We start from the raw sequence: 25,998 nt of genomic DNA on the forward strand, positions 1-25,998 counted from the left end.
TAGGTTGGAGAAGAAATGTGCAATGTGCAGGATTTACAAAGGAAGCTAAAACTCACATTTATATTGCAGCCTTTATTTTTGACACTACTGGTTAAAGGTTTACACCTAATTAATTCACTAATCTGCATGTATGTATACCTCTTTGCTGCATAAAGCTTGACATCTTCACTGACAATTCAATTCATCAAGAAAATGTCAAAAGCAAAGGGGTTTTCCCTGCCAGCTGTAAACTGAAACGGCTTGCGCAGCAGGTATCTTGGCAGATGTCAAACAGAAACTGGGCCCCTAATGTTTCTCAGACTGATTACTATGCGAGGGGAGTTATGAGCCAGATGACACAAACACTAACAGTAGAGGTCTGACAGTGCTGAGACCATGCTTGCCTTTATCAACAGCGTTCAGGCTTTCTACGTAGTGTGTCTCTATATTCAGTGTCATTTGATCCATCCTGCACTCACAGAACACAAAGGTTAATCTCCAGTTTCTAAATCCCATCGTGTTTTACCCATTTTTACAATGGATTTGTAAACATGCTGTGAACTTCTATGTACTAACAACTAAGACAAGGAAAGATATGATCTGTTTATGAATCATTGCAAATTATTTTAGTATGGCTAACTTGAAAACAAAAAAAAATCGATCTGGATTATTCATACACATTTCACAGTATTATTGTCCCAGGACAGAAACAAAGTTCCTGAAATCACTAATTGTAGATATAAATGTGTTAGTTGATAGTGGAGTAGAATATGTAATGTATCACTATATACTACACATAGACTGCAGACTTTGCTGTAATTAAATGGAAACGGTAAATGTTGTGCTCATGTGACAGTTTATTCATTCTCCCTGGTGACACTGGCACCTGTTGTTGCTATGGAGCCCAAGCAGCTTGGTCCCATATGGCCTGCAGTAAATAACGTATTACATGCAGGTGAGTTGAGCTATAACATCTGCATTGAGCTTAATGTAAATCAGACTTCCTGTGTTTACTCTCTGCTTGGTTGGATGGGATGTTAGTGCTGTTGGGTTCTTCTGTTTTGGTGACCTGAGTTCTGCTCTCCTCCAGTGAGAGGAATTGTAAAGGCAACAGGGGAGCAGGAGATGGCTGGATACCAACCAGGCGAAGTTGGAAACAGCCAATTAAACACACTTTAAAATGAGTTCATTCCTCCAAAGTGCATTAATATTTGGTCCCACATTATTGCCTGATCTTGCAGCCCTGTTCTACAGGTGATTTATGTGTGAAAAACAAGATTCAAGACGTTGTTTTATTTTTTAATGTGCTCATACAATATGTATTCCTTCATATAGATGTGTTTATCAAACGAGAACCAATTTACTGACGGACAACTCCAAGCAGGTATTATTCCAGCACAGGAATACCGAAATATCGTTGGTTAAATTGAAAAATTGTCTTCTATAATCTGCTATGTGCACTCTACTTAATGGGAATTTAGAGGAGATAGGATAATTGTTGTACAATAAATGGAACAGCAGCATTTTACCTTGACCAAGTGCCCACAAACTGATAAAAAAGGTCATTTGAAAAACATCAAAGTAGACAAAATATTGATGTAGCTAGTATGTTGGCATACACATTACCTTTGCTGTTTGTTCCTACTGTCGTTGTAACACTCAGGATTAAATAATACCCTCTGTTAAAAGGATGTGCAACACACTCTGGCCGTCGTTCACATGTCTTTATCAGAGATCTGCAGCACTAATCCTCTAAAATTCCCGTCAACAGAGGCGGAGCAAACCTCTCTATGCGAACACACTTCCCTCTCCGCATTTACTGAGGAGCATCTTTGAGAGATGCATGCACCACGGACATTACCGCAATGAGAGATGGTGTGTGTTGTTGTAGACTAGCTGTGTGACGGAGGGTCTGACTCGGAGCAGATGCGGCTCTTGCCATGGTTCGTCCCGGTAAGCAGAGCGTTGAAGCGGCGTTGATCTTCCTGTCTGTCGCCCAGCTCACCGCAGGTACAGTACCTGCACTGCACCGCGTTAGGTTTATCTAAAGCATACACTTAAATCAAGGTGTTATGTGACTTAGTACAAATGTTACCTCACAAATGGCTGGTTTATTGAGATTAATAGTTAACTATTGTTGACTTTTGAAATCCCTCATATTGTTTCAGGGAGATTAAATCGTCCATATCCCTAAACATGTTCCCAAACAACATGAATTATGTTTATTTAACTTTGAAGGAGACTTTTTCTTTACCAATAAACTCAACTTTACACCTTTATAAATGTTCTCTTCTTTCTTCTAATCTTTTATCCGCATTAGGCTTAAATTATGTTGCTTTTAAAGCTCTGAAGGCAAAGACTATTTCTTCTTAAATAATAACGTCCCTTGGCAAGGCCTGAACATTGTTCCGTTTATGTCGCATGTGGTATTGACCACGTGTTTGCCCAAAGTAGCGCACATTTAAACATCGAGTGCTTTGTCAAAAAGTGTTTGGCAGTTCTGGGATTTATCCCAAACTTTCAGAATGTAGAGTGTTACCATTTCCCAGTGAGTACCCATGCTGTAAACTTAAGCTCAAATCATGGTGTCACTTATTGGGTAAAAAAAGAGTTTAAGATATTAAATGTTATGGTTTTATATAGCGGGATATCTTTGTTTTTTTTACCTGAACATAGTGTGTTTGGCTAGTTTCTCAAATGTATGAAGCTTTTTGTTTTCACTTTTAATAGAAAACTAAATATCTTTGGGTCTCAAAGTCCTGGTCATACAAAAAATAAACCATTTGAAATCAGCATCTTGGGATTTAGAGGTTGTGATTTGCACATGTCATAATTATTTTTACAATTTAAAGCTAGATTATTAAATTATTAAATTGTTATTTGTTGCAACCTTTATTGATACTGCAAGTGTCGGTCTGAAGGCTGGTTGGCTGTATTATAAAATGCATTGCAAATAAATTGCACTGCTTGTTGTCAAAACAAAGCCTCTTCCTCCTCACTAATGAATTATACCTGTGATTTATGTACTGCTGTCTGTGTCTGCCCTGCTCTGATAAATAGGTGTGTGACTGAAGCTTTTCTATTTGATAAGGTTAACGGTTGCAGTGTGCTGAAACCTCCATTTTTTTTGGCTACAAATGGTGCAGACTTTAAATAAGACATTATCACCAACTTATAAGAAGTGAATAGATAAGTGATAGAACCCCACTTATTGAACACTTACTTTTGTCAAATAAATTAAACGCAAACATTCAGCTGATCAGCAATGTGTTTTCTTTAAGGTGCCCTCATTTTGGGTTATATACTTCATTAAAATGAAGAATATGCTTGTGAGTTTTTAAAATGTTTAAATAGTCATTCAATAGTCAGTATGTTGTTTTTGCTGATATATTTTGAGAGATTAACATTGTCATTTATTTCCTGTTTCCCTAACTAAACACTTTAGCTGTTTATGACACCTATTCTAAAGAACAATTAATTTGTATAAACTATAAGAAAAATGTAATAACCTCCCTGCCACCTCACATGCCATTGACAATTGTGTTGACAATCAATGTGCTTCAAAAAGTTGTTGCTTGCCAAAGCAACTCCCAAATATGCTGTTAAAGCATAATGGAACTAAAATGCCAATCTCTTTTATTGCTCGAAGTCTGTCTGACTGCTACGGAGCCCCCTAGGGGAAATGGAGATGGAAAAAAAAATTGGTAGGCCTATACATTTGTTTTTACAAAAAATGTTTTGAGAGATCGTAGGATTTTGCAAAAATAGCTCGAACTAAGGTCTGTGGTTGACACGGGTCACCTTTTGTTCAGTCGGATAATCTCCACATGTCTACCCTACTTTTATAATTTTCTAATCATAAATCTATCGATTAGATTTTAGGTAGCGTCACTGTGGCACTCTATCTGCAGCTGGAGGAGAGAGGAGTGCTTAGGGACCGTCTACAGCAGCGTTTCTCAAAGTGTGGGGTAGAGATGTGATATGTGGGTCGCGAATGGACGCGATGAACGGGAGATTATTAATATTATTAAAAGAAAATTAAATAATTTTTTTTGGACCTCAGGCCGGAATCGAACCTGGGTCCTGGCGGGCGGTTGTCACATATGCATGCAATGCATACAGAGTTAAGGCTGTTACGACAGTGTTGCGACATGCTTTACGGCATGGGAAGGACTGCTTCACCTCGGAGTAAGCCCGCCAGTTGTTATGTTTCGGACTACTGTAATGTCTTGACTTACTGTTGAATAAACCTGAGTCGTAAATGATACTCGACCCTCGATCATTCTACATGGTGTCAGAAGTGACCGGTGAGTCACAGGAAATAAATAAGACAAAGTAAAGGAATATAGACGGCGGAATGGCCACGTTTAATCCCCCAGCGAACTTTTGATAAGCCGACTGAATGGCCAGAATGGAGGCAATGCTTTGAGCGGTACAGACTCGCTACTAAACTCGACAAAGATGACGGGAGAGTGCAGGTGAACTGCCTGATTTATGCCATGGGCAAGGAGGCAGAAAACATATTTAAGTCGTTTACTTTTGCCGAAGAAGATGACGGCGATGACTTTGCCGTTGTGGTGCCAGTGGGTCCAGCGGCCAGGGGAGAAGACAGAGGGTTTCATCCGAGCCTTGTATCATCTATCGGAACACTGAGTTTGGCGCAAGCCGAAATGAGAATATCCGCGACCGAATTATCGTCAGGCTACGAGACAGAGAGCTCTCGCGCAGGCTGCAGCTAACGGCGGACCTAACACTAGCACTGACGATACGGACCGTCAGGCAGTCAGAGGAGGTCGCAGCACAAGTGAGTCTGCAGGAAGACACACTGGGATCAGTACAGGAGGTGAGATTCAAAGAAAAAAATAACATATGGAAACCCCAACAACATCAAGGCAAGTCAAAAGACAGAAAATGGGGGTGAAGTGAAAGGAAATGTGGTAAATGTGGGAAATCACAGCATAGCAGGGAAGAAGGGTGTCCTGCAGCTAAAGCTACATGCCACAAGTGCAATAAAATAGGACATTGGGCCAGAGTGTGCCGAAACAGCAAAAGATCAGTGAATGAGGTCACAGGGACTGTACAGGCTGAGCAGACCACTTATTTCTTAGGCTCAGTGCGCAGTGCAGAGGAGAAAGAGCAGTGGACAGCACAGCTCCAGGTGGATTCTACTCCAATGGAATTTAAAATTGACACAGGACCTTATGTCAGCGTCTTATGTGAGGATGCATTTTACACACTCACTCCACCAAAAACACTGAAACCAGCTGACATTCCATTGGACAGCCCAGGAGGTGAACTGTTGTGTCTGGGACGCTTTAATGCTACAGTTAGTTACAAGGGAAATAACTACCTACTTGAAGCATATGTAGTCCGTGGCCAGAGTGTCAATAACCTACTCAGCCGGGATCTGTCAGTGGAGATGAACCTGGTGAGGCGTGTTGATGAAGTGAAATTCACTACCAGTGAACACCTTCAAGCCTATGGTGAGCACGGCACACTAAAAACTGAACCTAAAATCCAATTAAAGGATGGGGCACAACCATATGCAGTGCATAGAGCACGTTGTGTGCCCTTCCCAATGTTACAGATGGTAAAAGAGGAACTGCAGAGGATGGAGAAGAACGGTGTCATCAAGGAGCAGTGGGTGGGCATTAGGGGCAAAGCCCTCGAATGGTTTAGGTCGTATCTGACTGGTAGGACTTTCTGCGTCAGCCTTGGGGACTCGTCTGCTCCTCTCCTTTGTGGGGTTCCACAGGGCTCAGTGTTAGGCCCCCTGTTATTCTCCCTGTATTTGTTCCCTATTGGGTCCATTCTTAGGAAGCACGGTATCGCTTTCCATTGCTATGCAGACGATTGCCAAATATATGTGCCACTTAAAAAGAATAACTCATATTCAGTTAAACCACTATTAAACTGCCTTGAAGACATTAAATCCTGGATGTCATGCAACTTTTTTAAATGAAATGGTCCTGACTAAATGAGTCAGTAAAAAGAGAGCGCTACATCTTACCTACCTCTGATGAAATAACTGCCAAGCTAAGTGGTGCAACTGTGTTTTCCTCTCTTGACGCTGCAAGTGGGTTCTGGCAAATCCCACTGCACCCAGTCAGCTGTAAATTAACAACCTTTATAACACCGTTTGGCAGGTACTGTTTCAAAAGGCTACCTTTCGGGATCTCCAGTGCGCCTGAGATCTTCCAGCGGAAAATGCTAGAGACTCTGCAGGGGCTGGAAGGCCTTGAAGTCTTCATGGTCCTCCTCCAGCTCCATGAAGAGGAGTGGAAGCCAGCAGCCTACTGTTCGAGGCTTCTCACAGAAGCGGAGACACGCTACGCCCAGATATAAAAAGAGTGCTTGACTAGCGTATGGGCCTTTAAGAAGTTCAACAAGTATCTATGTGGCTTGGATCAGTTCAGGCTGGAGACCGACCACAAGCCATTAGTGCCACTGATCAACAAACAAAGCCTAGACAACGTCCCCTTGAGCTGTCAGCATCTACTAATGAGGCTCATGAGGTACAAACCTTTAGCAGAGCATGTGCCTGGGAAGACCCTTGTTGTCGCCGACACACTGTCCCGAAGCCCACAGACAAAGGAAGAGACTGACACTCAAGAAGATGTGGCATGCTATTTGGCCACAGTGATACAGGGCATCCCAGCATCTCCAACGAGAATGGAGAATATCAGAAAAGAGACAGCAGCCGACATTGAGCTTCAGGCTGTCATCAAGCTGATTAGGACAGGATGGCCTGAATACAGTCGTAATGTTCCACTGAACATCAGGGGCTACACCAAAGTGAAAAATGAGCTATCGGAAGCTGATGGCTTAGTCTTACGAGGAAACAGGATCGTGGTTCCGGGGTCACTGAGAGCAGACATTTTGCAGAAAATACATGAGGGACACCAGGGGCTCTCAAAATGCAGAGAAAGGACGAATGCATCAGTTTGGTGGCTCTCTGTAGACATTAAGAACATTGTCAACATATGCAAGAGTTGCCAGGAGCAGAAGCGGGCTCAACAAAAGAAGCCGCCTATTTGCACACCGCTGCCTGATGGTCTGTGGAAAAGAATCGCTCTCAACCTCTGCGAACATAACAAGCACAACTACCTTGTGATTTCAGACTACTATTCACGGTATCCGGAAATACTACAACTACCATCTACGACCAGTACCCTTGTCACCCAGAGACTTAAAACGACCTTTGCTAGGTTCGGAATTCCTGAAGAGGTGGTGAGTGACAATGGTCCCCAATTCTCCAGTGCAGAATTCCGGGAGCTGGCAAGCGGTTGGACTTCAGACACATCACGTCTAGTCCTCACCATCCTCAAGGAAACGGTCAAGCAGAAAGAGCAGTACAGACCGCTAAGAGAATCCTTCGCCAGGAAGATCCGCTGATAGCCCTTATGTGCTATAGATCCGCTCCCTGTACTACCACAGGAGTCAGTCCAGCAGAACTGCTAATGGAGAGAAAGATCAGAACGACGCTCCCGACACTCGAGAAAAATCTACGGCCTAAATGGCCTAACAGACAGATTGTCAAACAAAAGGACACGAGTGAGAAAGCAAAACAAGCCTTTTATTACAACTGACGACACAGTGCCAGGCGTCTACCAGCTCTACAGCCAGGAGACACAGTCTCAGGGCCGTTTCTTCCTATAGGCGGACTATGCAGATGCATAGGGCCCCCGCGGCCACTAGGGGGCCCCCAAGCTGAAAGTCATTTTTATTTTTATTTTTTATTTTTATTCATCCAAAAGGCAAAAAAAGTATAATTCATACACACAAAGATGAATACAATTAGTTGAAGCGGGAGGGTTGAAGCATAGCTTATGTAAAGTAGCCCTCCCGTGCATCATCCTAATACAACATCGGCATTATTGCGTAAAACATGTATAGAAATGAAGGAGTACAAAGAAATAAGGAAAACAGGAGAAAAAATTAAATAAAAGTTAGGGCAGGAAAACAATAAATTCATATATATACATATATACATATATATACATTTACTGCACATGTCAAGCAGTTTCAACTATCTTTTTTTGGAAATGAAAATACTATATATAAATATATACATATGTACACATGTACTTGGAAAATGAATAATAATAATAATAATAATAATAATAATAATAATAATAATGTATGCATAATTGCATATAAACATTGTGAATACTTATTTTCAAGTGACTTTTTTTACATTCATATGTTCACGCTGTGGTTTGGAACTGCTTTTGAATGTTATTAGGCATTTTGTTTTGAAAATCTTGTGCATAATCAGCACTGTTTTAAGTTGTACAATGTCAACACATTTTAATAGATTGAGTTTTTTTAAATATGGGAGTTGTGTGTTCATATTTACCAACACCACAGACTATTCGTAATACTTTTTTTTGGGATGTTATATTTTTTGTAGATGTGTTGAGTACGTGTTTCCCCATATTTCAGAGCAGTAGTAAAGTTAAGGGAGAAATAGACTGTTATAAAGAGTATTTTTTCCTCAAGAATGTTCTTAGTATGATACAAAATACGTATTGTTTTGACAGTTTAGTCTGTACATAATTTATATGGTGCTTCCAATTTAGTTTTTCGTCAACAAGCAGCCCTACAAATGTACATGCACCAACTTCTTCTATCTCGGTATTGCAAATCCAATTAATGCAGTAATTTCTACTCTCAGACTTTGTATTGAATAACATGTAATTTGTTTTGGCCACATTAAGGGATTATTTATTAACCGCAAACTAGTTATATAGTATTTCTAATTCTGCATTCACGATTTTAACAAGATCGCCAAGATTATGATGGGAGCAGAGAATTCAAAGTTCAGGTTCAGCCTCAATATATTTGGGGAGAATTAAAATGAGCCGTCTTTATTTGTAGACAGCCAAGCCCCCTCCTGTGTTCGCTGAAGCATTATATGCATAAAAATCCAATGTAGGATATAAACCCGACTAAACTGCAATGATAGCAAAGCTGTGGCTTATGTTTTTCGTTGTATAAAGTTACCCCAAAATCATGGGGTTTTTGGAGTCCTAGTCCACTAGGTTGGACTTGTAGACAGGAGTTTTTTGGGTGTTTCACAATGACCTCTCGGGGTGAATAAGAAAAAAAACACCTATGGCCTTTGGGGGGGAGAAAATGAATAGGGAAACACAGGTGGACTCTGAGTCTGCTGAATTTTGATTTCTGTTTATTATGAATGTTATGTACAAATGTGATATTACTGCTGCAATGTTTAGAAAAGAAAACTTGCATCTTGCATCTTATTTCGTAACAGCACTACTGAAGGTATTGGTTACCCATCTTTATTAACACAATCTGTGAAGTTAACCTGTATTCAGAGGACACTATTGGTTGGTCAGTACGACTGAATGAACATTTGTTATCACAGTATGACTGTTGTTTACTATTACAGGATGATGCTGTGACTAATCTGTCGAAACTCTTTAAAATGAAATAACTAGGAAAAAAGGGGAGATGTCACATATGCAGGCAATGCATACAGTGTTAAGGCTGTTACGACAGTGTTGCGACATGCTTTACGCCATGGGAAGGACTGCTTTACTTCTGAGTAAGCCCGCCAGTTGTTATGGGTGTCACCACTACCCGATCTGCCGCCCTGCCCTATCTGCAGTGCGCATGTGCGAGATGGTCCGCCATATTGGACAACTACATACGGCAACTCTAATAGGACACTTGACATGACACTTGACACACACACACACACACAGTCGGGAAGAAAAGTCAATAGTAATCATAGTACATTGCTGCTCATACTACATCAGGGTTGTCCAAACTGCGGCCTGTGGGCCAAATGCGGCCCAAGGGCCATTTTGAATCAGCCCTCAGCTAATTTAAAAAGTATAATGAAATATGGCCCACAAATTAAACTTGCGCTTGTCTTATATTGTACTTCTTAAACATATATGTGTTAATAAGCCCACACTTTTGTTGTTGATAGGAAAAAAGGTCAATAACTTATTTACATAACATATATTTCATATTTCCTCTTATTATAAGCAATCTGAAGCTTCTGTTTTAACTGAGTTGAAATATCAAAATGAATGGAACCCTATGGAGAGCTGTGATGTAACCGTTTTTTTTTCTTTGTTTGATTTGTTAGAAAATGTGGGCTTATTAACACGTATTGCCTACATATATATTCAAGAAGTACAATTTGAAGTAGTTCAAATAGTTTCAAATAAAAAAGCCTGAAAAATATTTGAAAGCATATTTATTCAAAATAAGTGTTATACTGTAACAACAACATAACCATTGACGTGTTAAGAGATTTTGGTAGCACTACATCTTAAACAAATGTTATTGAATTTTTCTATGAGTATATTTTCGGCGTTGCAGTTTGTAAACGGTCCCTAAGCACTCCTCTCTCCTCCAGCTGCAGATTGTGAACCAATTATTGATGTTTGACGGCGCGTATTGAACTGTTCTGATAGAAACGACGCTGTAGCTTGTTGTCTACCTTGCTATAATTGTAAAGTCATGTTGCTTGTATTTTTACAACGTTATGTTCATGAGTTATTGATCCACGCAATTCAAATCTGTCAATAGCTCAGCTCAGAGTATGCTTTGCGACGTGCATGTCCCCTCGCTCTGAGTGTTCTCTTGAGGTGTCTTTCACTTATGTGAAACCCGTGCCTGTTGCCAAGCACTGATGTTATATCTTTATATTTTAGGCCAAGCTCAAAGTAAAAATCGATGAACCGCTCCATTGTTGTGGTTTCTGTGTTGCCGATCTGACCAGGAAGTACATTGAGCTAAATTAAAGGTTTTGCCAGATCTCAGATCTCGCAAAGGGGTTTTGCCAGATCTCGCAAAATCTCTCCGTAGACTGCTGTGTAGGGGCTTAGAAAACTTTCTTAAAAACAAAGTTGCATGTTGTTGATTTCTCTGAATGTCGGTACACAAAAAGACAAAAATTAAATCGAGGGCTTTAAAGGTCCCATGTCATGCTTTTCCGGTTATTACCCGTCCCCTTGTGTGTTATGTAGCTTTTTCTGCATGTAAACGGTCTGCAAAGTCACAAACTCTCAAATTACGCCCTGTAGCGAGTAAAACACAGTTCGGTTCTGACCTGTCTATGCTGCCCCAGAACGCCTCATTGGAGATTTTTCTTTTTCCATTTTTTTCTTCCTGAGTATGGTGACGTAACCATGCCCAGGCCCAAATGGACCAATCCATGGAGCTCCTCACACACACACACACACTCACTCAGCCTTATATTTTCTTAGCCGCGGCTCCGCGGATTTCTCAGCCTGAACTCAGCCTGAGACAGCGAGACACCGCAAAATTCAGCCTGAGCACACAAACACACAGACACACACACACACACACACACACACGCACACGCACGCGCACACACACACACACACACACACACACACACACACACACACACACACACACACACACACACACACACACTCTCATTGTAACACATAATCACTGATGTTCCACTGTAACGGTGGTGGACTCATCAGAACAGAGTGGGCGAGCTGACCAATCAGCACAGTGGGCTCATAGGGAGGGGGGGGCAGGAGCTCCAACAAGTCGTTTAGGACAGAGAGTGAATACACATACTATACAGAGATGCTGTATGAGAAACAAATGTGATTTTGGAACATTGAACAATGTAAATCTATTCTAGTAGACCACAACAATGGAATTATGATCAGTAGAAATGGCCATGTCATTGGACTTTTAAATAGTCCCAAAATGCACTACGCATTATTTTATGAGTAACATTTACTACACTGCCCAGCTGTTCTCAGAAAAACTGAGCAAATTAAAATACTGAAACTACACATTTGTGAGTCATTAAAAAACAAACATATCTAAGGAAACGGTTGGGACTGATTCCAACACAATCAAGGTAATATTTATTCTTTTGCTCTAAAGTACTCAGTTTAAATTGGAACAAGATGCAGGTTGCTGGGTTTTTTTTTTTTCGAACCATAAACATTTTAATTCACACTCACGTGCAGTAAAAGAAGAAAAGGAGTCTCTTGTGTTCACAGCATGAACTTTGACCATCATCCCAAGATTCTTCCAGTTGTGAAATGTATCTGTCAAGATCTGGGAAATATTTATTAATGTTTTATTTTTCCTTCTTGGAAAGAGTATTGCAATACATGTGCAGTATACATGCTTAGATTGCCACACTTCCAGGCCTTTAGGGGTAGAAAGTTCAACAAACTGATTTTTAAAACACAAATCACACAGTTTAATGATAAATCTGTTTATATATTTTGAACACTGGTTGTCTGAAGGGTTTATAATTACTATGGGATAAGCTAAAATATTAAGTTCAGGTTAAAGTTTAAAACGTTGTGGTTTTTAGTTGCCTCCTTGAAAGCTTCAAAGGCACTGATCATCACAAGTTAGGATGTTTTTTCGAAGTACTTTATTTAGTATTGTTGTGCCTCTATTGTGTGACATTCAGTGGCACATTAATTTATTGCAATAACCTCAGAACATGGAGTTTTGGGATGAGTAAGAAAATCCAGGAGTCCCTCTCAACAGGTCTCAAGTATGAACTATATCAGACTTCCTACAGTGTCATGTTAGCCAGGTGTTCTTTAAAACATCTGAGTTTTTATAAGTTAAAGGTAAAGTTATCATGCAAAATGCACTTTTGTACGTATTTTATACATGAATATGTGTCCCCGGTGTGTCAGGGAACTCATCAAGTGTCAGAAAAACACAACCCTCTCTCTTTTCCTCAATACCCAATCTCTAAAAACGAGGCTGCAACTGATCTGATACAAACTGATACAGATTTGAAAATTCTCTGACGTCAGGAACGAGGAGCTCCGCCTATATGACCAACTCTCCACCTATCAGGGGAATGATGGGTTGGGCCACGGCCGGCCATTGCCGCTCGAAAGCGCTGGAGACGCTGTAGTACATGTGCCAGGCCTGTAAGTGGCGCTGTAGTCTGCCACAAAAGCAGCGAAGAAGACTTCCCGCGCATGGTTGCCATGGTTGCCCATCTGTTTATTTTCCGCTGTGGCTCTTTTTCTCCCTCCCCAAGGCAAGCGTTTGCTCCTGTAATTCAATGCAATCCTTCCCCGTCGAGGCAAGCACTGTAATTCTCTCCGGTTTGCCACCAGCAGATGACAAACACCCACCTCCCCGCCTCTTCCAAGGAACATGTGGCAGAGTTTCAGTTAGATTTTTTTTCGCCGGTCAACATGTCCGTTAAAGTTTAAATCTTCCGGAAAAAATTAGAAAGTGCCGGTCAAAGGTCTTCTTTGTTATTTATTGAGCTTTAAAACAAATGAATAATGACTCTATATAATCATATAAGAAAAAAACACGGAGGACGGAGATCACTTTTTCTCCCCCTCTTCTGACAGCCCAGCAGCTGATCTCAAAGCACGCTCCCCTCTCCCGCAGGGGGGGCGTGGTCAGCTGCAGCTCATTTGCATTAAAGCTACGTCACAGAATTAGCCCCCTGAAAAGACAGGGCTGGAAAAGAGCAAATAGAGCAAAATGAGGCAGGGCTAAAATGGAGGATCTGTTTGGTATTTTGAAAAAAAAACTATATTTATATACTTTATATAGGTATGGCCCTACAATATATTGTTCAAATATAGCATGATAGGTCCACTTTAAACCATTTTTTTACAGATGAAATTCAACTAGCTATCTGTTTAATTTTTCTACAACTAGATTAAGATGGGATTAAACCCTCTAACCTCAAAAAACACTACATGAAGTACCTAACAATGTACACTCGCTGGCCTCTTTATCAGGTACACCTCTACAATCTTTGCAAATCCTTTTACAAAACAAATCCATTTTTATTTTATTGGTTAACACTATTGCAGGCCGTATGGGGTATTGTTGTTGTTTGGGTTGTTGTTAATGTCAACAATTCTTAATCTTTAAACTTTGTAAAAAATACAATTAATGACAGTGCTGTTGTATTGGATTGCATTAGATTTTGTCTTATAAGGCCGGTGAGTTTTGATACATTTATTAAACTAAAAGGTTTTTGTTAATTTAGCAAACTAAAAAGCCTGATACTATGAAGGGGTTACAATAATTAATCTAATCCAACATTATTCAATACAAAATACAGCCTTTTTGTAACCTTTCTGATGAATATGTTTTATAACTTAAAATGGGTTATAAAAACCCATTTGAAGTTATTTCTCCACAAGTCAACACTGTGGAGACATTTTGTTTTTTAACTCTTTAATGTAGTGCAGCTAAAATAATTAATTTAATAATATACTATAATCCTACTGTTTATTTCCAGGTTTTCCAGTGAGCAGGCAGTGCACATTTTCGTAATAATCACTTAACGTCTTATAAAACAAAGTATGACAGTAGCTCTATAAGAACACAAGATTAGTTGGGTGTTAAACTAAGATGCATTACGCTGGTCCCTGCACCTCCAGCCATTTAAGAGGAGGAATCTTCTTACATAACATGACCAGCATCATGCTTCTAATGAGCTAGTACCACTAGTATTGGCAGTATGTGAATTGAGCTGCTAGTCTGGTGTCCTCTCCCCCCTGCCCCCTTAGAATTCGATTAATTAATGGAGCAAATTGTTGTCTAACCAGGTCTGAGGTGTGTGTGCCAGCTTTGCACCAACCACACCTGTGAGACGGCCGCAGACGGCGCCTGCTGGAACTCTGTGATGCTGATCGAGGGGAAGGAGGAGACGGTGAAGTCGTGCCTGTCTCCCTCGGAGATGAAGGGTCAGGTCTTCTGCTACAGCTCTCGAAATGTCTCCAAAAGGAACTGCTGCTTCACTGACTTCTGCAACAATGAGACTCTGCACCTGCAGCCAGGTACGGCCACCATGATGGTTCTGAAATTATGCAATCGTTGGTTGTCTTTAATGGATGAAGCCTATTTTAAAGGTCACCTATTATGCAAAATCCACGTTTTCATGTTTTTTTTACATAAACATGTGTCCCCTCTGCTTAAAGAGATTCTGAAAATTTCAGGAAAAAAGATTCGCTCACTTTTGGTCCTGATCCATTTATATAAAAACCTGTCTGAAAATGAGCTGATCAGATTTTTGCCACTTTATGATGTCATAACGATTTGCTAGAGCACCATTGTGTTTTTTTAACCAAATATCCTGCATAGGGGCATTGGGAGTGGCTCCTTATTTTCATCTAAAGTAACAGACCCAGGGGACCTTTAAAACCATAAAGATTTTACCTGAAGTTGGAAAAGAAAAAAAGAGACAGAAATAATAGATAAATAATTTCCTCAGACAGTGACTCGGACGACGTCATATTTCTCGATTATTTTTTCGACAACAGCAGCACAACTGTTGGATTTCTCAGTTATTCCAGCCCTGGCTAGACGATGTGGATGCTGATCCGACTAGATCCTGTGACATAACAAAATCCTGCGGGGTTGAAGGGACAGTGGTTAGGAATTTCTCCCCCTCCCATCACTGATTTATAAATAAATGCTGCGTCAGCACATGTGCTCGTGCTGCCTCATGGGCCATCTGTCCAGAAGTTGTCCTTCAAAGCAGAGGGGGAGTATTTACACCTGTGAGTAGACAATTTAGCCGAGTGCACTGTGAGGTTGGAGTTACACTAAACATTGGGAACATTGTGGGTTTTTTGTGCTACACTGCTGCGATACATACATGTGTTTATCCGGTTCGAGCCCATGGCAATTTAAATTCTGTGTATAGGCCCACTAGCTTAAAAACACAAATATTTGAGATAAAGATGTCACTGCAGTAGTTGGAAAGGGATTGAAAGAGCAGCTAAGATACCTAATCAAATCTGAAAAGTTTGATGTGAAGGATTGATTGTCTTTTTAAGTTACAAGCAAGTTACTTGAACAATTATATCCATTATCATAAAATAGTGAAAGTGAAGTCTTCAAATGTTGTGTTTTCTTTAACTAACAATCTCAAGGGCATTGATATTCATTTCTGTTACATGATACAGGATGACAGTAAACAGGAAATGTTATGGATATTGCGCGATACATTATTAAGCATGACCAATTATCTATCTGATCAACTAGTCAATTAATCGTCCTGCTGTTCCAGCTCTAATCAGCAGCCTTTCTTTGTAAAGGTATACAAAGAAACAAAAATGTGTTAAAAATCTATTCAGGTTGGGCACCCACAGTAATCGTACAAAAGGTTAACAATGTGGTCTAGTGAGAGGGCTTTATTTGAAATAACAGACACAAAAGGAATAACAATGGAACATGGAAAGAAAAGAAGAGTTTCATCCCCCACTTATTTGAATTCACCTCAATTAATTAGAGTCAGATGGCTGCGTAAATCAAATGTAGAGGTGACACAGGAGGTTTGAAGTGTAACATACTGCAGACTCCAGCTGTGATGGTGTGGACTGTGAATGAGAATCAATATGTCCCTTTGCTAAATATCAGACTATGACTTCATCCAGTTTGCTATTTATTTTATAAACACAAAGAGGTGATATCTGTTTGTGTCTGCGACTTCTGCACTCGCAGTTAAAGATTACGTTATGTAGTTGGTGTTTTTCATAGATCTAATTTCGCCTTAATTGTATTCATTGTTATTCCTCAATCTCACGTTTGTGTGAATGGTGCGTTAAAGCAACTGCTTTAAAGAAGAAATGACTGCTGAGATGCCTTTCTTGTCAATTATGCAGTAGCAGTTTATAGAAGATACAGTATTTTGCAACTGGGCCAGAGGAGAGTAGAGTGTTGTTTTTAAGGTAATGTGTAATGTCAAGTCATGATGGGCTCGAGTTGGACACAAGGACAGGATCTGTATTTAGGTAAAAGGTTAAAGAAGTCTTATGAAACTGTGGTTTAGTTCAGGACGTGTTGCTTTGCACATCTGCAGATGTTGCATGTTTGAGTCCCTCATGGTGTGGACATTTTATTCCTTAGGGATAGGAGAAGATAAGAAGGGCTGAAGAAACATAAATTAGGGCTGCATTAATGATGTTGAAACTGTTTGTTGGAAGTGTTATACGTTCCTGAAATTATTCCTGAGGTTAATATGAAAGCTATAGCAATCAAAGTTGGCCATTTCAAAGTTTGGTTATGCTAAAATGCTCTCACAGTGTTCACTCTTTGAATCTCATATTATTGTAGCGCTCACCACCTCTGCTATTTTGTTTGTGTCCACGTCTCACCTGTCCACCCACACACAGAATGAAGGTCAGAGATTAAAAAAAAACACCAGGTTACATTATTTTTTCCAAACCCACTACTTATTCACAGTGAGGTTGTTGATCAGTCACTTATCTCTTCATTACATTTAAGTAATGACATTTATGTGCAATAATAAATTGTTATGATGCTTTGGCAGACTAAACTTTGCATCTGCCAAATGTACAATTTCCATCTCTCTAAATTATACGATGTTGGACAGCTTTATTTTGCTGTGCTTGTGTTAAGGTCAGAAGAGCTTTTCTTTGTATTTCAGTACATCAGCACATTTTGGCAGTAGTTTTGCACCACTGATAAATTATTGTCCACTAAGATTAAGAAGATTAATTCACTCTCTCTGAAACACAAAAAAAATATTATTCACCACCAGAGGGTGCAAGTTCACTCACAATCAACTGATTATTTGCCCATAGAGATAGATTATAGGGATCAATGATTGATATGCTAACAATGTTGGCTACATCGTGTGTGTGTGTGTGTGTGTGTGTGTGTGTGTGTGTGTGTGTGTGTGTGTGTGTGTGTGTGTGTGTGTGTGTGTGTGTGTGTGTGTGTGTGTGTGTGTGTGTGTGTGTGTGTGTGTGTGTGTGTGTGTGTGTGTGTGTGTGTGTGTGTGTGTGTGTGTGTGTGTGTGTGTGTGTATATGCGCAGAGAGGCCTTTGGAGGAGCCGGGCTGGAGCCGGCTGCAGCTGGCTGCGGTGATCCTGGTGCCCTCATGCCTGATGTGTGTGGGGGTCCTGCTGGGTGTGGTGGTGGTCCAGAGCCACTGCTGGGCCCACAAGCAGGACCTGGAGGAACCTCTGGATGACCAGATGTTGATGTCATCAGACAAATGTCTCAAAGACCTCATCTACGACATGAGCACATCGGGCTCTGGATCAGGTAAGAGAGATTGCGCTTATCTGATATAATGACCCATACTGGGTAATCTTGACAGACTTGAATAACTATAAAGCAAATACAATTCAATAGTTACATAATTGTATTCGTATAGTTACAGGATTTTAACAAACACAAAAATATATCACATTTCCCCCGCACTGTCATCACTGCACTGGTTACTGGTGTCTTTCAGAATGATTTTAAAGTGCTTTCAATGATTTACAAGGCTTTACATAACATGGCCCCTACATACATCACAGACTGGCTTTCATTGTATGACCCTACAAGGACACTCAGATCCTCTCATACTGAAAGTCTTACACAAGACATCTGCGGAGGCTGCTTTCTGTTTTTATGGCCCCAAACTGGGGAAGAGCTTCCCATTGGATTATTTGTATCTGTAAAGCACTTTGGGCAGCATCTTGCAGGAAAGGTGCTATATAAATAAAGCTTATAATACCACAACAATTACCCCAAATGAAGAGCCAAATTATACAGATAGGTCTTTAATTTAGTTTGCTGTTCTAAGATCCGATGGGAGGCAGTTCCACAGTTTGGGTCCATAAAAACAGAAAGCAGCCTCCACAGTCACTGATGTATGTAAGGGCCAGGTTATGTAAAACCTTGTAAAGCCTTAAAAGGACATCTGAAAGAAGTCAAATCAATTCTGAAAGACACAGGTAACCAGTGCAGTGATGACAGCACTGGGGAAATGTGGTCCTGCAGCATTCTGAATGGATTGCAATTTCTTTAAAGATGTTTTAGGGAGACAAGTAAAAAGAGAATTGCAGTAGTCCAAGCGATTAGTAATAAAAGCTTGTAAAAGCATTCCGAGTTAAAAATGGTGTGATCCTGGCAACGTTTTTGCAACGATGTTAAAATTGCTTAAAACATGTATATCACAGTCTAAAATGACCCCCATATTGGTAACTTGTGTTTTAATATATCTGGCATGCTGTGAAATGGAAATATACAATTGTGTGTCATTGACAGAGCTAAATCCCAGATCAAATGCATGCTAAAGGGTCTTTGAGCATGTTTTCTCTAAGTGATTGTGCTGTTATGTTAAATGTTTGTTTTTCATGTATTGTGTCTTGATATTTGTCTATGTTGATGTTACATAGTGATGCAAGTCAAATTTCAGACTTGATCTGACCATTAAAGTATTATCATATCGTATCGTATTATATCGTATTGTATCATATTGTGTATTAATACCAGTTAATTGTGTTGCTGGTGTTTCTTAGGCCTGCCCCTGCTGGTCCAGCGGACTATAGCTCGGACCATTGTCCTGCAGGAGACCATTGGGAAGGGTCGATTTGGGGAGGTGTGGCGGGGAAAGTGGCGAGGAGAGGATGTGGCGGTGAAGATTTTCTCCTCTAGAGACGAGAGGTCCTGGTTTCGTGAAGCAGAGATTTATCAGACCATCATGCTCAGGCATGAGAACATCTTAGGCTTCATTGCTGCGGACAACAAAGGTAAGAAATGACGGACAATTACCAATTTCAATGAAGTTAAGATTACAGTTATGAGATAAACCTGCCAATCTGTATTATCTGCTGTGTGCTGCAGATAATGGCTCGTGGACTCAGCTCTGGTTGGTGTCAGAGTACCATGAGCAAGGCTCCCTGTATGACTACCTGAACAGGTACACGGTCTCTTTGGAAGGCATGATCGTCCTTGCTCTGTCCATATCCAGTGGGCTGGCACATCTCCACATGGAAATCATCGGAACACAAGGTAAGGCTGTAAAAAGTGAATGAATGTGTTTATGAATGATAAAAACTGTTATAGCATTTATGTGTGCAATAAACCAACTATAGTAAAGAATTGTCTCACCCCAGATTCCAGCAGTGACAGTCAGCCTGTGAAACCTCAAGGCTGTTTACGATGTATAAATGAGGCTGCAATTTGGGCTTGCAGCTAAAGATTACTTTAAAATCTGTTTAGTTTAGTTTCTGCAATGTCAAAAATGTCTTTCACAGAATCAAACATTATCGCTTAGTCGAGAAAATAATCTCTCTGAGCAGATATAGAACATCTAACATATAACCCTGCTAATGTTTGGTACTTGGCTAGATAAATTAGATAAAATCATAGTGATTACTTTCCTTTCCTTTTGCTCAGTAAACCGATTGCAATTCAACTGTGTGGTTTTTTCACATAAATGTCATTCATGGCGGTGATGAATTGACTAGATTTCATTATACTGTATGTAAGAGTACTACAAAACACTTGTTCAATTGTTCTTTTTTACTTCATTTATCCTAATAGCATTACTGTATGCAACATGTTGAGTATGCGTATGAAGCAAAATACTTTATTTGTGGCCTTCTTGGTTATAGGGAAACCTGCGATTTCCCACAGAGACCTGAAGTCGAAAAATGTCCTTGTGAAGAATAACGGCACCGCAGTCATCGCAGACTTGGGTTTGGCTGTGAAACACGACTCAAGCACCAACTCCATCGACATACCGTCCAACCACAGAGTGGGAACCAAGAGGTCTTATTTACTTCCTAACACACAGTTAACAACAAATAGAAACAGGAAAATAAACTGAAATTACCTCAAGAGTGTTTAAGACCCTTGTCTCAGTATGGCCTGATTATAGCCATTCCTACACAGTTCTCATGTATTGTATATATATATATTTAAACGTTAGTCTATATTTCTTAAAGACTTATATTTGGCCCTAACAAAAACAAAGAAGTGGTTTAAGTGCTGTCAGTGTTGTGCTTTTAAGATGATGTCTTTGTCCCTTGAGCTTCCTGAAACATCATCTTTAAATGTCTTTAGAGTCACAAATACAAAGCAACTTGTTTTTTGTTGGACTTGTTTGGCAGAATGTTTACGCAAAAACTACCGGCCACATTTTCATTGGACTTGTTTTAGACATGTAGCAGCATGAAGCAGTGGCCTTGGCAGATGTCTTTGCTTTCCAAGTGCCCTTATACGATTTTTAATTGAGAGAACATGGTGAAACAAACTAACACTCCAGTCGGTTTAGGAAGTAAGTACTTAGGTCTTAATCATTTTGTCCTCTGAAGGTACATGGCCCCAGAAATCTTGGATGAGTCATTCCATATGAACAGCTTTGAGTCATTCAAGAGGGCGGATATCTACTCTCTGGGCCTGGTGTTCTGGGAACTGGCTCGGAGATGCTCTGTTAGAGGTACTTTAAATGGACCATGTTTATTTGCCCATAGCATGCTATTTAAGGGTGGTTATATCCTCATGTTTTTTAGTACACTGTACATCAGTCCTGTCTTCACAAGGCAGATAAGGACAGGCGTGATGAATCAAATGTCCTTTTTTTCACAGGTCTGCATGAAGATTTCCAGCTGCCTTATTATGACCTGGTGCCTTCTGATCCAGCCATCGAGGACATGAGGAAGGTGGTGTGTGATCAGAAACTCAGACCCAACGTTCCTAACCAGTGGCAGAGCTGCGAGGTGAGACAGGAAAATATAACTGATGTATCCTCATGTTGTTTATTTTTCACCAACTTTATGATGATGCTCACTTATCATGAGTGTATGTATAAATGTGTAAATGCCAGAAACAAAACCACAACATGCCATAATATGCTATTGAAGAAAAATCTTGTTCATCGCAACACAGGCACTTTTGTTTTGCAGTAGACGTGTTCATTGCATTAATGAGCACATTTTTCATTCTGAAACTTCACTTCAATGATCATTTTCGCTAAGTGAGTAAAGGAAGAGTTGGAGCTCCCCTCACTGGAGACTGAAGGCACTGTCGTCAGCTCAGCTCAGTTCAGTTTGATAAAAGCTTTGAAAGACAATCAATAATACATTTGTTTCGCTTAGGCATTTTAAAATGATGAACACTGTATTTATCAGCGTAGTATGTCCCGAATTGATAAAAAAAAACAGTGAACTGAATTCCAAAAGAAACGTCTGTTTTGACAGTGATGAAAACTAAATGTAACACATTTTTTATAATTACCAAAGCTTTGGTATTTATGTTGCACAAAGTAAGAAGCTGACACTGCAGCTCTGACGTTTTCGCTTTTCATCCGTCTGCTTGTTACCCACCAGGCTCTGCGTGTGATGGGAAAACTGATGAGAGAGTGCTGGTACACCAACCCTGCTGCTCGACTCACCGCTCTGCGGGTCAAGAAAACTGTTTCTCAGCTGTCCTTCAGCAAGGACGTCAAAGATTAAGTACATTTGTTGCCCTGCAGATCACCACTGGTGCTGGCACTGGTGCAACACGAAGGACAGAGTCACAGTAACTGTTATTCTCTCTAACGGCCTGAGGCTGCCCTCTTCAGGAGACCACCACATTGTTCACCCTCAGAGAGCAACTTCAGGTCTGTTTTTGGTGCCAAAGTATTGTAGGGGTGTCCATGGCTGCTTTGCACATAGACAATCACTCAAAACAGTTAACCAAACAGCTGAAATGTCGCTAGAAAGTGCTATAAGAAATAAGAATATATATAATGAATAAACAGATTATTTTGCTACCTCAGACATTTAAGTGCCCAAAGCTTAAAGTTGCACATTGTAGTATTTTTGTGCCATATCTTGTAACAAATGCAGTATTGCTGAGTAGCTTATGTGCCTACTGACAATCACACATGATACTGGAAGCTTATTAACAGACTTTCCCTGATCATCTGAATTTTAAAGTGTTTGAAGTGCTTTAAAAAGTGATTGCAGTATACTAATGTTCACTGTATTGCTTGTGTTTAGTGGAAATGTTACTGTACAGGAATACAGCTGTGTGTATCCAACTGGAAGATATCTGTTAGCTTAATATATTAAATGTGAATATATCCAAGTGTTTTTATTTGTGAAATGTTACTATCCAACTATTGATTTGTATCCACATTGGATGGCAATGAGAGTTTATACGTTAGTCCAAATACTTTTGAATGGATGAAGTTAAGTAAAGACTTTCCTGGTCCCCAGAGGATGAACCCTAATACATTTGGTGATCCCCCAACTTATAGTATAACTGGGGCTGATCAAAACAAAAACAAAAGTAAAGCCTGACAAACTAAGACTTGGCCTATCCTAATATAATCGGAGTAACCCCTTACATTTGGTTGGTTAGTTAAAAGCTTGACTTTTACTCTGGCGCCACCTTGTAAATATTTGCACTGACTTATTGTTTTCACTTAAATTTAAGTGATAAAGCTGTCTCTCTTAGATTAGATTATATATGATTTAACACCCTAAAGGGAAGTGCATAAGCTCCTGCTTCATATATTTTGCACATTTTGCTGTAAAGAGTTGTTGAAAAACTAAATAATTTGCATCATGGTTAAAAGTTATTTGCTTTATATTTCTTAAATATATTAATTTACACTAGAAGAATTTTATTGAAATGAAAAACTCTTAGCTGCCTTACTGCAGAATTCAGAACTTGACTATTGTTAACATTGGCTTGACAACTAGGTAGTTATGTAAGAAAACAATTCACCCTACAAGCCTGATACTGTTTATGTAAAACAGCAATTAGGATAAAAGCAATATGAGCAATATAAGATCAGATCTTGATCAAGTTAAAAACACATTTTAAAAATCGTAAAACATGAGGAAAATAACAGGAGAAGAGCACAGTCTGAGTGACCAAAGCAAGGCTTTGGTCTGAAGAGGCCTTATCGTAACAGGATTAGGGAAGGTGCACATTGGTGAATCTGCATACCATGTGTGCCTGTTGCCCACATGTGTCAAAGTGTGTGTACTTGTTTCATATTGTTCAAGTTCAAATGATTTATGTGTTTAAAGATGCAACTCTGATCAATCGTTTATTGTTGATTTAACCGGTGCTGTGCCGGCCCATGTTTCCCATCTATTCATCCTCAATTAATGTTCATGCTTTTAGTGGCTAAGGCAAGGTAAATGCTTCCATGTCACTGCTCAGTGTTGACACATACTGTATGTATGTCCTCCTGTTATAAAGGGTTAACCATTATTGGTGTATAGCATCAGCTGTGTTGCCTGAAAATAGGCTATGTAGACTGTTCGCTGCTTTGAAAAAAAAGTATATATTTTCTGTTTTCTATGAAATGATTTGTTGACTTCAATCATGGGACCATTCTATTTTGTGTGTTGCAGTTTACAGTAGAATATTGAAAATGCAGTCAAATAGCGTCCGGCTTCGCCTGTGTCATTTGTAAATATAAATATTTTGTATCTGATGTTCGATCTATGCTGAGCCAAGCTTTTGTGTTGTGTATTGTGTCCTATATGCTTCTCAGATAATTAATCAGGTCACACAATAGATATCTGAGCTGTTATGTTAATTGTTTGTTGTTTATTTCTTCATGTATTGTGTCTTGATATTTGTCTATGTTGATGTTACACATGGAGCTGCTGTGATGCAAGTCAAATTTCAGACTTGATCTGACCATTAAAGTATTATCGTATCATATCATATATAAAATGCTTATCTATCATTCAAAGAAGCGTGAGCACCATGTGCAATTACTGACTAGTGTCTTTTATATATTGTGTATGAAATTGCTTAATGTTTTCACATGTAATGCTGCTTTCTTAAAAATAATTCCTGCTTTTAGACTTTCAAACCGATTTAGACCAATATTTTTAGATTAAAGTGAACCCATTTTATGTCATGCCTTGTTTGAATGCCTTTGCATTTATTTGTCTTCTTGCACTATTTATTCTGTATAAAAGTGACAATAAATAAACCATGAACAGTTTTTCATGGAATGAACTCTTTCCATTACTTTTTTTCATAATAGAAATATTTGATTGAGTATACAAATATATATATTTCAGTATAAAATGTCTCCACATTGCACTAGTTTTTTGAAGCAAAGATTGTGCAGATCTTTGCACATTACTGCACGTAGGAAAGAATTTCCCAGAGCACCTTATCTGAAACAGGTCCTTTCGTATACTTTTACCTCAAATGACGTGACTCATCCTCGCTCTCTGTTCTACTGCTTTGATTGTGTAAGCTGTTCATAATGTGTCCGTTATAGAGCAGGGAAAGAAAGTGTAACACTGAGACCATCAGCACTTTGCAGATGAGTCAACACCGAGCACTGCGCTGCGAGTTGCTTCAACGGATTTTACTGTTATCTCAAAGTAGAAAGGTCACACAGTGTTACCCACAGGAGCGTTATCTGCGAAAAGGATGTCATTATAGAAAATGTTACCAAATTATATTTATAGTTTAAAGGTTTCTTTGAGGTTATAGTTTTAAAGGTCCCATGTCATGCTTTTCCGGTTATTACCCGTCCCCTTGTGTGTTATGAATGTTTTTATGCATGTAAACGGTCTGCAAAGTCACAAACCCTCAAAGTACACCCTGTAGCGAGTAAAACTCCAACACAGAAAATACCCAGAACGCCTCGTTGGAGATTTCTCTTTTTCCATTGTTTTCTTCCTGGGTACAGTGACGTGCCCATACCCAAATGAACCCATTGGTCCAAATGGACCAATCCATGGAGCCGTTACGTTACGTCCGCGGAGCCGTTAGGTTAAGTCTGTGGATTGGTCCAAATGGACCAATCCGCGGACTTCCTCACACACACTCAATCTTTTCTCAGCTCCGCCGATTTCTCCTCCCTGAGACGGCGAGACGCGGCGAGGCTGTGAGTCGGTGTGTGAGCACACACACAAACTCCCAGCCAGGCGTGTGTTCGGGCTGGTTTTGGGCTGGGTTTCGCTGTCTCGCTGTCTCGCAGTCTCGCAGTCTCGCAGACGGCCACTGGGCTCATAGGGAGGGGGGGCAGGGGCTCCAACAAGCCGTTTAGGACAGAGAGTGAATACACATACTATACAGAGATGCTGTATGAGAAACCAATGTCAATTTGGAAAATTGCACAATATAAATCTATTTTAGTATATTACCTCAACAATGGAATTATGATCAGAAATGGCCATGACATGGGACCTTTAACTGTTTTTAACCTAAAAAATGTATTCTCATTTTTTCCACATTATAAAACAATGT

At 39.9% G+C, this 25,998-nt stretch overlaps 1 protein-coding gene across 1 annotated transcript; it reads left to right on the top strand.

Annotated features, from left to right (window-relative positions):
* The first annotated feature begins 991 nt into the window (after positions 1-991).
* acvr1c (activin A receptor type 1C) lies at positions 992-24,755 on the top strand. The gene is made up of 9 exons (XM_079667187.1): positions 992-1,989; positions 14,574-14,804; positions 17,812-18,042; positions 19,290-19,520; positions 19,615-19,782; positions 20,388-20,544; positions 21,090-21,214; positions 21,364-21,494; positions 22,104-24,755. Exons 1-9 carry the CDS (start codon positions 1,920-1,922, stop codon positions 22,227-22,229), a joined length of 1,470 nt encoding a protein of 489 aa, XP_079523313.1. The 5' UTR covers positions 992-1,919; the 3' UTR covers positions 22,230-24,755.
* Positions 24,756-25,998: the final 1,243 nt, after the last annotated feature.

Source organism: Notothenia rossii (assembly GCF_949606895.1).
Source record: "Notothenia rossii genome assembly, chromosome: 2".
NCBI lineage: Eukaryota > Metazoa > Chordata > Actinopteri > Perciformes > Nototheniidae > Notothenia > Notothenia rossii.